This window comes from Falco rusticolus, chromosome 5 (genome assembly GCF_015220075.1).
Source record: "Falco rusticolus isolate bFalRus1 chromosome 5, bFalRus1.pri, whole genome shotgun sequence".
Taxonomy (NCBI): domain Eukaryota; kingdom Metazoa; phylum Chordata; class Aves; order Falconiformes; family Falconidae; genus Falco; species Falco rusticolus.
Window position 1 is genome coordinate 10,166,316 of NC_051191.1, and position 14,171 is coordinate 10,180,486.

At 38.2% G+C, this 14,171-nt stretch overlaps 1 protein-coding gene across 1 annotated transcript in view; it reads right to left on the minus strand.

The window, feature by feature from the left end:
* The window catches only part of CPED1 (cadherin like and PC-esterase domain containing 1), a 155,009-nt gene that overhangs the window by 60,894 nt on the left and 79,944 nt on the right, over window positions 1-14,171 (minus strand). The window contains 4 exon segments of the mRNA XM_037388203.1: window positions 9,506-9,674; window positions 11,522-11,708; window positions 13,580-13,624; window positions 13,954-14,018. Coding sequence (XP_037244100.1) covers window positions 9,506-9,674; window positions 11,522-11,708; window positions 13,580-13,624; window positions 13,954-14,018 — 466 coding nt within the window.

Genomic DNA, 14,171 nt, shown 5'->3' on the forward strand with positions numbered 1-14,171 from the left:
CCATTCACAAAAAAATGTAACTGAAGCACCAGAGGGCCCTGGTGTGTCACACAAAGCTACTGAAGTTTAACCTTATAACAATAATTTTTGCTCCAGTACAAACCGCAATGACTACTTGTAAAAAAAAAAAAAAACAAACACGTACACAGAGATGCATGCGCAACATATATTTTGAGAACACTTTACCCATATGCATGTACTGATTTGCTGCAACCTATAAACTGGCAGTCTGATCACAGTTGTAACACTTTGTGTGCTGTTATACAGTGCAAGTTATTTCTAAATAATGACTTTTCTCTTCATGAGTCAGGCACATTGACAGAATGCAAACACTGAGACTAATATTTAAAGCTAAATATTTCAGTGAGGCTTCAGAAACTTCGGATGACCTTTTTTTTCTCCCCACCCCCTTCTATTATTGGACTTTTAAATGTGTCATTGCACTTCCTGGAGCTCATAAAGGAGAACTGCTTAACCCATACTTTGCAGTTCTCACGCATATGTGGCTCATCCAAAGACTTTGTAAGGCTTTACTCTTTACTGGGGAGTTAATTCTTACATCCTGATATTGCACAGTTAGAAATTGGAAGCATGGAAAAATTATGAGCCACACTTTGACTCTCTAACTTAGCACAGTTAATATAGGCAACACAAAGTCTGAAAGCAAGAGCTTGACCCACCATGGTGATTGAGATGGCTAGAGCTAGGTTCCCTGTGGAATCAAGGAAAAAAACCAGCTGTTTGAGGGTGATTGGGAGTCCCCAAGTACATCATCTGTTCCTTTCTAGAGACCTCAGGTGTCTTCAAGAGATAATATCATTAGTACAGTATACAGGGCACATCTCAAGAGCACCCGACTTAGGTCCGCATGCTAGGAACTGCCACTGCCTGCCGAGGGTGTGGGCCCATCCGTGTCCTCCTGTAGTCAGGGGCAGACAGAAAGAAGGAAGCAACTTTCTGTGGTTAGTCAGGCTGGGTCAGGATCTCCCCCAAGCACTCAGCCTCTAGGCTGGCCTTAGGCTGACGTGATTCGAGCATGTGGCTCCCTCTTTTCCCTAAAGAGCTCTAACCATCAGTCCATCAAGCTGTACCTGTAGCTGTACCCAAGCTAGACCACAAGGCAGAAATGCATGGAGGAATCCCTGTGGAGGGCAGGGAGAGGAAACAAGAACAAACACAAAGAAGTCTGGGCTATGTGGAGTCTTCTGCAGAAGTTACTGCTACCAGATCTCTAGTAAGCTAGTAATTGATTCCAGGGGTGTTACTGGGCCTGTATTGTATTGAAATCATCCAAAGTAAAAGCAAAAAAGGAATGTAAGTGAAAATCTATTCTAAATATGTGGGATGATTGCCTGATAACTTAGCACAAACAAACACCCCATAGCTAACAAGAATTACATAAAAACAGCTTTTCTGATAAGCTTTTCCAGAGAACAGTGTTCTCCCAGGAGCTGAATTGCTTACCCCGCATTTGCTGTTGTCTGTCTCCTTTCACAGCCATCCACAATGGTTCAATGCTATTATTTAAAAAGACATTTCAATCCTGTAGTTAAAGTCAAAGAAGCAGAAAAACCTGAGTCTAGTCCAGTCTATACCAGCAATCCTCGATAGGCTCAGAGATAGCACTGTGTCTACAGAATGTGCATCCACGGCACTGTATCTGTCTCAGCATCTCCCCATCCTGCAGCACCCTAGGGAGCAGGTATCGCAAGGCTGAAATATCCGATCATACACACCACTATCACCAGTGAGATCCTGTTCACCAGTTGCAATCACATGGGTCATAATCTGACTCCCTTACATTTTTAGTCATGCAATTACAAGTTTCTGCTTGGCTAGTTCCTGGGCAGATCGCCTTCTGTATCTTTAATGTGTCATGCATGCCCATGGGATAACATCACTAATTGTATGAAGGCAGAGAACAGCCTGAACACACAAAAGAGTAGAATTGTTCTGTCAGGTCAATGAGGTTTATCTTTAATGGTTTCATTCCTCACATAATGACATACTAATGACATTTTTCTGTGGCATAATAGCAAAACAATTCATTCAAGTCAGGAGTCACCTAACCGAGTGTCTAGGATGGTGGGATGTTCTTAGTAAGACTGCTAAACTGCAAACACACAGAAGAGGGAAAGGAAGAGGAGAAGACACTAAATTTGCCATTGCTGAGGTAGAAGGTGCTACAAACACTAGCTGGTGTCAATAAATTCAGTGGTGATAAAGAGTGATAAAGTTAAGACGAGTTAAGAAGTTCTTAATTACAAGAGTGCTGCCGAAGGAAAGGGAGCATAGGAAAAATAAGGCTGAAAGCTGCCTAAAAAAATTTCTCTTCAGTGCCTAATTATTATAGCAAGCTAATTGTTCTTCTGGCTAATGATCATAAACAAAATTACTTTGTTGGTGTCATTGCAGTCATTATTGGCTTAAGATTGTTGAATCACTGAATTCACATGGATTTTCTCAAAGTGCTGGTGGCAAATTACCCGTTAGCGATTGTGTAACACACCATTTCCCATGTACAATGCATTGTAATAATGACAAATGTTGCTGCTGCACGGAAACATCCGCTCTCTTCAGTCTCTGCCTGATATTTCTGGAGGTGTTTCCTGGAGGGTATCTGTTATTAATCTTGCATCACATGTTAAACAGGAAACAGCTATATAGAGAAGACTAAGCACAACTAATATGAAATCAGGAATGTAAGCAAAATGCTGTGAACTGGAAGACTATATGCTTTTCCCAAGCAGCTGGACCCAACATGGTCTTGAGCCTCAAAGTTTGGGCTCTGTAATGTGGCATCCCCCAAATGCTGGAGAGTATGATGATAGTCCTAGTCAGGTACAGCCTACTGAATATACAGGATGAAACTGTAAAGCAAATTTTCATTCCACGCTTAAACTCATTCTTTTGCTGATTCTTGCCCCCTTATGCCCTGGTTGTGCCCATTTTGTCTCTATGGCTTATTCAGAGCCTGGCAGATGTCTGACAGTGAACAGTGATTATGGGAACCTGTCCTTACCAGATGATAGTGAAGACTATGTATGAAATCAACTGTGTAGGTAAAAGAGGTGAACATTTGATTTCTAGAGAAATTGCAAAGCATGACATTAACTCCCCCAAAAGGATAGATCTATGATCTGCTGAGCTTTTGAGACCTTTCCTTAAAGCAGCAGATACCAACTGCTGATCAAGATACCAGCCTAACAGCTGTATCTCTTTGGATGCTGAGATCCAAAAGGGCTTCAGCATAGAACAGCACAAATGTAAAGCATCAAAGTAAAGAATATCCCTCACAATGGTTAATTGTTCCTGTGACTCATTTACAAAGCAGCGCTTTAAATCGTCACAAAAGTCTTTGTTATAATTAAGAAAACATGGCAAGCCGCCTCTCCCCAATGGTATAGAAGTTGACAAAGCCAGAATACGCTGACTCTGCAAAACATTTTGTTCCAAGACACACACAGAAATTAACCCTCTGATTGAAAATTATCTCAGTGCATTTATTATTTACACCTCTACCTTCTGTATCTTCATAAATATACTTTTTAGAAGCACCAAGCTGTGCTATTAGATTTAGATGCTTCTACTTAGTGTGAACTGTGATTATACATCCCTTGATCTTTAAATACTTTGAAACACCTTCAAATAGTTTTTAGCTTTTCCTGAGCTGTTACTTGACCATGAATATTTCAGAAAATTACTAAAAAATTCAGCAGTTTTATGCAAGTGAATTCACTCACTAATATTGCCTGGCATATATAATGGAAGAGAATTTAGCCACATGTTTCTCTCAGGACAGATACCCCATCCGTGTAATTTGGAATTGCTCCCCTGAAATTAATTGAACTATGTTGACATACAGCAGTTGAAGATATAAACCCTCACCTTTTATTTATGTGCTAGCTCTTTAATCATTTTGTGGCTTTCATCTGAAATGCCTCCAATTTAACAATGAGTGTATTCAGTTTGCTACATATTTGCTCCTCAAGGTTATGTGAACACTGCTTTGTGTTTCCTGGGGGAATGGGTTGCAGGCACACAAAACCCAAAATAATTTACACTTTATTTAATAAATTAATAGCAGTGAAAATGTACTTCTAGTGTTTTGTGTGTTGTCAGCCATAAATCACTTCTACAATTTCTGAACATGGAGCTCCTGCTCATTTAAAACCAGGTATCTGTTTTTTTCTGCACAGCCGTAACTATTCACTCACAACAGCTTTAAAACCAATCTTGATGTGAATTTCTTTCATGAAGAAAGCAAAAGCTGCCTTAAGAAGCACCCACTACCACTCTTCTGTGCTCAATTGGTCATTCTTGCCCCCACACCTACCCCTTTCCTTGTGTTCACATAGTGAGATTGGGACCATATCCTAGAAGTTAGCCCATTTAAATAAACAATAATTCTCCCATCTTGTTCATGAGTAGCTGTAGGCAGGGAAAGGGATGCTTAAGCTGGCATTGCTCGTGGAAAAAATTACTGCCAAACTATACTCTTACCAGTGTTTCTGTAAAAAAAATCTAGAGTATAGGCTTGAGTATTTTAGATCTACTAATGAGTGGGTTTTTTACTTTTCCCAGCCACTCCCTCCTAAAAAATAGAGTTAGCATTCTGGACTGCACAATAGCAAAAATCTCTAACTTAAAAGTTATGCCAATATAAATTTCAAATTTCAATCTCTTTTAATCAAATAACCCTCTCTGAATGAAAACATCTTCTTTTGATGAAAGCATATGCTTTTCTTTATATTTTTTCCCATAATCAGAATGCTTTCTATTTTTTTTTTGTTTGGGCATTTTTTGTTTTTTTTCTGAAAAATACAAAACCACTGAAGAAAATTTTCACCAGCTTTAGATGTGAGAAGACTAAAGAATGCAATGCATGATTGCTCCCATAATGGATATTCTTTTATTCTCTGAAAAGGAAGTAAGCTAGCTTTGCAAGTAAGATACAGTCTGGTTGTTGATATAATTAGGCTGTACATTTAGTTCTAAAGGTGCCGTTTCTGTGTGTCTTCACGCAAGACACTCAAACCCAGAACTGCCAAGAAGGTTAGCTGCTGCTACAATAAGCACTGCAAAACCTGAGTCTGCGCATGGCATCCACAATGTCCTAAGGACAGAAGAGGTGGGTGGTTTGTGATGGGGGTCACACTGAATCTAATGCAGATAATGGGAAATACAGAAGAGACTTAATGTGCTTCAAGCCTGTCCTACTACAGGACAAGTTCTTTGTTTCCCTCCTAAGCCTTTTTTTTTCCTTTTTATGTTACGGATATCGTTTAATATTTGCAAGGTTCTTTGAAATTTTTTGCATTAGAGCACTAGGCAGAGCTTATTCATGTTTCTGTAATTGACAGTGTTTACTTGTACTGTCTAGTATGAAAGGCATTGTAACTGTAATAGCACACAGTTTAAAATTAAGTGAAAATTTTATTTTCCTTGGGAAATTTATAACTTGAACTGAGGAAAAAAAAAGTTATTCTCATATCTTACATAACACAAAATTGAAATTAGTTTGATTTTTTTAAGGGTTTCTTCCTTTCTAAAGGGTCTTCTCATGTCTGCCCCTAGAGACTAAAGTAAAGTTAAATATAGTTACTATATTAGGCCTAGGTCTTAATTACTTTTTCGTCAATGGAAGTCCAGTAGACAGAGAAATCAACATCTTGTTGCTGGCATCTTGTTGCCAGCTGCATTGCAGCCATTTGATGTTACACAGTCATCAATGCTATACCAGTATCTCATTATCAGCTCTGCCGGACTTCTTACGCTATCTGAACTCTAGGAAAACAGTATGATAAAAATTTTTATAAAAATGTAAGAGATAATAGTATTTAAGAATAAGGTGTTTATAAAAATCAGGAAAGTTTTTGAAGCTGTTCTCCTCTCCTTTCAGACCTAAGAAAACTGTAGGACATCCAGAGCATCAGCCCATGGCACTGCACTGATTCTGGAAAGTACTTCTTTGTGTTTTGTGCAAATGCACAAAACGAATGATACACAGGCTATAAAATACAATAATAGCTAGCCATTACTCACAATACCAATGCAAAACAAATAAATAACTGAATTACTAAAATACAAATGCACCACCACCACCAAACAACCCAAAATAACCCAAACCCATAAAACCAAAACATGTGGCAGCAGAACATTATAGGTACATAAGTTCAGAGTGTCAAAAAATGTTCCCTAAGCACATCACCAGTTACTTTCCAAGATTGCAACTAGGCAAAGATTAACAAAAAGCATCCACACATTTCAGGTGAAGCATAGATAAATCTGTTTGCATTTTAAAGATAAAGGACAGTGCATGGATGAATAAAATATTTTGTCCTTTATGGCAGTTTCTGCGTAGTCTGGGATCTTTCACTTGAGGGTAATGCTGATACCCCTGTTTCAAGAGCTCACTGTTTTTTGTTGCTTGCTTTGTAGTCTGCCTATCTTGGTATCACAGCCTCACAGGTGATAAAGGAACGGCACCACTTCTTTCAAGGACACTTAATTTGAATATTGTCAACAATTGCACAAAATTAAGTTAAAGCACAAACCAATAAGGACTCCATCTGCAGTCCAAGCAATACTGTCAGAATGCAGAACACACAATGAAAGGCAAATAAAGCTGCTGAAGGTGCTATGGTGATGCCACAGTTTGTCCCTTACTAATTTGGTTTTAATGAGGATATTATAGCTGCTATCAAAAAGTCAAGAGGACAATATTTTTTCTCCTTTTAGGGGATGCAAGGCTTGGAATGATACACTTCTTAATTCAATAGCCTTGAAATTAATCCAGGATTATTCAACTGCATGAGAATTGTTAGAAGACTGGAAACAACATCCCACACCCTGTCTTTTTATTGTAACCTTCCTTATAGTATCATCTTGCAGTGAAACCTGAATATCCTAATGGGATTAAACATAAAAGAAAGTCAGGAAAAAAAGTCGCTGGATTAGAATTTTAACTGAAGCCTTCTGTGAGAAAGACCACACCACTGTCAGTGACCTTTGTCTCCCCATGTGTGATCCCAGTTGTGCCTAGTCAAGTGTCCAAAGAAGACTCCATCAGTTCACGCTGTATTTATCCTTTTGCTTCTAAAACAGGTGTCTTGTTACTAAGAGAACAAGCATTCATGTCATTGATCAGGGTGTATTAACGCACCCTGCAAGAGCACATAATGTTCTCCGGTATGAAAAGCAGAATGTAATGATGCTATTTAAGACCTGAGTTTTGTAGTGATAAAAACATCACTCTTAGTAAAAGGGAATAAATTCTATTCCAGAAAATAGGGAAAAGGGGAAAAAAATGCAGGGGGTTGAGTGTTTTAGAATGCCATCTTTATCTCTAGCTCCAGCCTTTGTTTGTTTTTTAAATGCACTCCTTGATAAGTTTGCCTTTAACATATCTACAAAAAATGTTGTTTTGGAATCTCATACTGTATCTTCACAGCCCTCATTAGATACCACAAGAATGCTTTTCATCTAATTTTTGCTCTAAAACTCCTGAAGTCCTCCCTAGCTCTGAACAATTGTATTAATTAGAGACCAGTTAGTCACAGATGAGCAGAAAACTGTGCTAAATCAAAAGAAACTTCTAAAACACATTTCATTTTTATCATTCTACATCTCTTTGCCTTCACAGTGCTTCAAAGACTCATACTCTGTCTCATAAATGCTATAAAAAACCATTAACAGTGTAAACTCTAGTGTGGGAGGTTGTGTATGAAGTTGAGTTCCTGTACATGCCCTAAATTGGAGAACACAAGGAGCTTTCCTTACATCTTTCCACCCAGCGTGTTCTCCTAGTAATATAACTTCAGCTCAACCTATTGCTGCTCTCTTTTTCATACTAATCCACACCTAAGGTGTCAGGCAAATTGCTGTGTGCATGAATCAAGATCTTATTGTATGTATCTATTCTTATTTGTTTTATTGTAACAACTCCTGGATCTAGTGCTGAGCCAGTACCAGTAGAAAAAGCGAGAAGATGGTTCTTGACCTTTTGAGCTTGTAAGATAAGTGTAAGAGAAGAGACAAAGAATAGGCAGAAGGCCAGACAGCAACATAATCAGGCATTCAGATCAGAGTCAGTAGGGTATGACTACTACATACATTTTCTCTGACAGTTCTGATTTGCAGATGGGGATAATTATTGTCAACATATAATTTGCTATCAACATTTATAATCTTTTTGGCTCCTTTTTTAAGTCCCAATGTTTATTTCTCTACAAGAACAAAAAGTCCCTCTTGATCTGTCCCATCACATAAAATGCTCTGCCTTCTCCCACCCTCGTCTCCCAACCTCTTCTGCAGTATATAGAAAGAAACCAGAGAAGGGAAGTAAGTTCTATGAAAAGGATATATTCATATATAAAGATCTTCATAAAGAAGATAAATAAAGGTAGGATTAGACATTTTACATGAACATGGATGGCCATTTCAACACTATGGTTTTGAAGACCCTGTTTCCTGGTTGCAGAATTAATTGTGATTAAATATTTCCTCCTGTATGCTCTGATATTAGAATATGCCCACCGAATCTTTTCATCTGCCTAAAATCCCACAGAAAAATGCACTGCCCTTGATTATTATTTACCATGTCACTCCTCTCCTTGCATCAACTGGCTTATCTTTGCCCACCATATCAAGTACCAAAGTTCAGTGCTCAAACTGGAAGCCAAACAGCTCTGCTCCAGCCTGTGTTCCAGTTTCTCTTACAAAGAATTTATCACCTTAGTTTTACTAACTGAAAGTTTCACTGTTCCTTTATTTCATTATCTTTCTTCCAATTTTTTGTCTAATTCAGCCTGAGTTCCCCTTCCCCAGCCCCTTTTTAGCCCTATTAGATAGGCTTTCACCATTTTTTTCATTCAGGAGATGCACTGCTTCCTAAGGACTGTTAGGAGTAATTTATTAGCATTCCCAAACTTATATTAAGATAAATGTGATGCAAGCAACAATCAACCTTTCATTCAGAACCAGCAGTGGGTTTTTTTCCATTGTGTTTATTTGTCTTCTAGAATAAACACTTTTCATTCATAAATTATATAACAGCAATTGTCTGGAACACTGATAAACATACCTTCATCATAAACATTTTTCCTGCTAAAAGGATCTTCATGGCTCCAATTTCATAGATAGATAGTTATGAAAACTGCAGTCTGCCCACTGTGCAGTATGGAGTCACTGTTTTCTCACAAGGAAACAGCAGTTCTCTGATGGTTTAGGTTTTGGCTGACCAAAGTAAGGGTTAATTAACCTGCAGCTCTCAAATATATGGTAAGCGTAACAGGTACTCATGCTGGACTTGCTTACCTCATACGTTCAAAATACTGTGTAAATGCTATATTTAATAAAATTACAACATTTAGAACTCAGATTCTAATCTCAACAAAACTGACTCTACACCAACTTTGGCCCATGTACCCTAATTTATACTACTGAATGAACAAAACCCAGTTAAATTCACTATTTGTATAGCGAAGGAATATAGACACAATACCTGCACAAACCCACACATCATATAGTCATCAAACAAAGGCAGACTAGGGCGATCCTCTCGATAAATTGTGATTTTGTAGCTGCTCACAACCTGAGGGCTGGGCTGCGAATCATCGGTTACGAGAACAATGACTTTGTTCAATCCAAGGCCAAGGGGGTAGTTAGCAATGCTGCAAGGCAAAACAGGAAAGAAGTGGAATAAATGCTAAAGAAACAAAGATTTACATTGCTTTATCCAAAACAGCTAAATCATGCTTGCTCCTTGAGGCTTCTAACATTTTCTTTCTCTTACAAAATACATTTGATTTTAAACAAAGGCAGTGTAAAATAAGATTTGTAACAATTTACAGTTCTTTCAGGAAGACAAAATACTGACAGCGAAACTTAGTGAAAACACCTTCAGTAGCACTGGCAGCAGTTCTGACATGAAAATTGTGAATGAAGTCACCAGGGCCAATAATTCCTGGTATGTCCAAGTTCATGGTGAAGTCGGCAGGGAGGCAAATGAGATCAGAGGTGTCAGCTAGCCACTGAAATTTTCCACTAGCCAAATGTGATGGAATCCCAGACAAACTGCTCAGTGACAGACAAGATCAAAGCTGGACTGTGCTCTTCTTCCCTTAGCAGGGAAATAATAAATGCTGAAAAACACAGAACCTGGACATGCAGAACTTTTACTTTTCAGTGTAAAGGACATACTGCTGTTCTCTTTACCTTTTACAAGGAAGAAAACTGTTTAAGTTTTTTGCATGTATTTATGTTGACTGCCATGGTAGTTAACATTAAAACACTAAAAAGTTGGGTGAAAGCATTTTATGGGAACTTGTTAAAATGATAAATCAAGACTAATTTCTTATTGAAAATACAAGAAGCATGTTAAGTATTAGACCTGTACAGACTGTACAGACTGTCTGGCTACTAGCAGACATTCTAGTTCAAAGCATCTGCTTCATAGTTATCCAAAAGATGGTGTGTTGCATAGGCACTTCATGCCATGAAGTCAAGCTCGCTTTGTAATGGTTAACAATTCTTCCTCCCAAGCAAATCATTGTCCTGGCTCTCTCTTTTATCCACTCACTAATGGATAGTATATAAATAGGTCATTTCTCTGGTTCTGAGGTACCTGGCACAGATAAATAAAGACTTTTTGTCCCTCACAACATCCAAAAACAGGTGACGTCCAAAATGCGTATTGGGATTGTCCCTGGCACATGCTGTTGTGTCAGAGAGAACTGGTTGGGAAAGTCAAAATGGTGCCAGGGATCATAGTAGCAATTAAACATCATGGATGATTGTGGGTCAATGCTCAGACTTGATGTTTACGGATGATTGTTCTCTCCCCTTTCCTCCAGATTTATACTTCTCTAAAAGATCAGATAAGCCAGGACTCTCACTAATGAGAACATGACCCACTGAAGTGGATGAGGGAAAGGCTGTAAATGTTTACCTGAACTTTAGTAAAGTTTTGTACTGTTTCCCACAGCATTCTCCTGGAGAAACTGGCTGCTCATGGCTTGAATGGGTGTCTCCTTCGCTGGGTAAAAAACTGACTGGATGGCTGAGCCCAGATGATCCCAGCTCCCTACTCTGATCCATGTAAGCAGACTGCTGGCTGAGGGACCAAGCCCAGCAGGGCAGTAGCTCAGACCACAGTACAAAATCAAGGCGTAGACATGAAAGCTCAAATTATTTGCTGTCTACTGTGTGTAGTGTAATCATGATCTGTTTCCACCCAGCTTTGATGCTGTCAGTGACTGGAGAAGCTGGGGGAGATGCTAGCAACCGTGCACTCCATAAAGCTAGAGTTAATTATGGCTTGACAACATATTACCATTGCCTTCAGGATATTGACAAATAAATACAAATTTCTGAGTGTTGAACTCTCTCTGACCTTCTCATAACTAATCTATAGGCATTCTGTGCTTTTGGAAATACAAACCAATTCTGTAATATTCTGACATATATCCAAAAGGTAAGGACACTTCTAGTTTTTACACTTTTATTTTGTTGCTCATACCTTGGCCCTTTCTTCTCATCAAGGTGTACTTGGCATTGACAGTTAGAGGGTTCTGCTCCTATCTTCACTGTCACCATGTCGAATGGGACTTCTGCATAGTATTCTTTGATCTTTGGGTTAAACTGAGGATTCAAGTCCAGCTGTGGACTGGTGAAGATCTGCCTGATATGAGATAGGGTATCTTTATCTGTTCCAAGAAGGCATCAAAGAAAAAACTGTGAAATGTATGAACATTTTTAAGTAACACACAACTTCTGGCAGATTGATAACATGTACAGTGGCAAGATTTTTAATGCCTAGTCACTCTGAGACTGATAATCCTGCTGCAAGGTCTTAATGGACTTTATATTGGCACGTGAGATAAAATTTTAGACCCTGGAGGGATTTTAATCATTCAGTCCCCATGACTCTAGCCAGAGTCACAAAACTCAAAGTCTGAGTAAGCCTTTGAAAATACAAGGATTAGGTCTGGGAGATCATGTCTCCAGTTGGTTAACTGAAACTTAAAGAAGAGTTAGGCCAAAATTCATAACCTACTTAGGTACCAGCCTGTGTACAGGGTTTATGCACATGTGTAATTACCAATAAAAATCAAAATAAGTTAGACATACTCTTGCTGTTCATAAGAACGAGTCACATGGAGATATCTAGACCCATGGGGTCATTTGCAGTACAGTTGGAAGAATGTTTTATTAAAATTCCTAAATCAACATATTCGAGCTCCTACCCTGTGTATGAAATCTCCACAATCAAATCCTATTTGCTCAAATGTATCCTTTATTTTGTAGTGTTTGCCAAATGACTCATGAGAACAATTATTTGCTGGCAACCCAATTATGACAAATATTTTAATCCAACCTGTTGGGTTCAGATTTACAGTATAATTGCATGTTCCAAACTTTCTTTCCACTTATATTCTCCAGTACATGTTTAAAACTGGGTGCTTCAGAAAATATGCCAGCCAGGAAACTCTTTTACTATGATATCTGAAAAAATTTGTGGCTTAAAACTTGGCTTGAAAGGGTCATAAGGGATGCAAGCAGTTTTATGTGGGCCTTTTCTACCCCAAAATATCTGCCTTGAGAAAAAAACAGGGCAATTTCAGCACTCTTTTGCATGTGTTAAAATGTAAAGGAAGTTGTTCCAGTGGAAGAGCAGAATTTGGGCTAGAACTGAAGCTTGTAAGTTGACACAAAGAAAGTATTTTTAAAAATTCTACAGATGATTATAAACAGTTCTCCAGATCCTGTGCGCCTTGCATAGAAAGGTTTTCTCACTGCTAGTTAAAAAATGAGGAGGAATTTTCAAAATAAAATAAATCGAGGTATTTTCAAATTAATTTTCTTGCAGTTGGAATGGTGATGCCAGTCAGCCAGCCCAGGAGCATTTCTGGTTTCTGACTGACAGTTCCTGGTTCCTGGTGGCACCATGACATCAGTAACAAAGGGGAAATGAGGCTCAATGGGTAGAAAAGTCTTTCTACCACAGAGCAATTGTTTCATATTTATAAAGTGATCCCTCAGAAAAAGTGTTACTGAGGAAGGCAGCAGAAAGCATTGCTCCCACCAAAGACAAATATACTTTAAATATCTTTAAACATACTTCAAATATTTCTACAAGCAGATATTTTAGAAAACTCTTCATCTCTTAACCAGCTCTTCAAAACTCCACTTCTGAGCTGAAGACTGTCCTTATATAAGGCTGATTAAACTCCATAGAAGTTTAAAGGCTATTCCACAAGAACAAATGTGTGCTAAAGTTCTTGGAAATATGGGGCAAAAGTCTACTAAGTGCAGCAAGGGATCAATGAGTGCTGGAATATTCACATTAATATGCACGTATAGCAATGCTTAATGTTGCTTGAGGCTTATTTAACACAATAGCCCAATCACTGAGTGATTCATAAACATTTTTGCTACTTAAAAATTCTTTTCTTTTTTTTTATGTTACAGCCTGTAGGCACTCAATTCACTGAAAGGTTACGTAGAAAATCCCAATAAATTTGTTCAAGCAATCTCTCTTCTTCCCCTTCAGTGGTCTAGAAAGACCTTGACTTACCATAACTGCATTGTCTTTCTTTAGTCTGACTGGAATAATGCAATGCTGAAAGGTAAACAGAAACAATTGATAATTTTCTGATCTAAGCATGATTCGCAGTCCTATCAAAGAAGGAATTTTCGTTGTGTTAATTATAAAAAAACAGTGTACTTTTATTCTTTTCAGTGTTAGATCTTTGCTTTAGGCTCATGAACACTGCTCACGGGTACAGCAGAACTTACACAGATAAAGAAGAAGCTGGTCTTTTACATGTAATAAGCCAAGACCTTCCAGCTGGAATGCAAAACAATGTAATCTAAATCATACCAATTATCAGAAGTAGTACAAAAAGGGAAAACATACCATATTTAAAAGATGTTACTCCAATTTCTTACCTTTATGATTCTTCCTAAAGTCGGAAGGAACATTCTTCTTAGGACTCGCATTTTCTTGAGAATTCCTGTCAATTCAATAGCAGACATGTTTCTACATAAATAGAAGGAACAGAAACCATGGAAAATTTTTCAAAAATTTCTATATGGCATCCCAGGCCACATGGTATTTTAATATTCCCCATTGAAAGATGAACCTTTTGGATTCATGATCCCAGCAT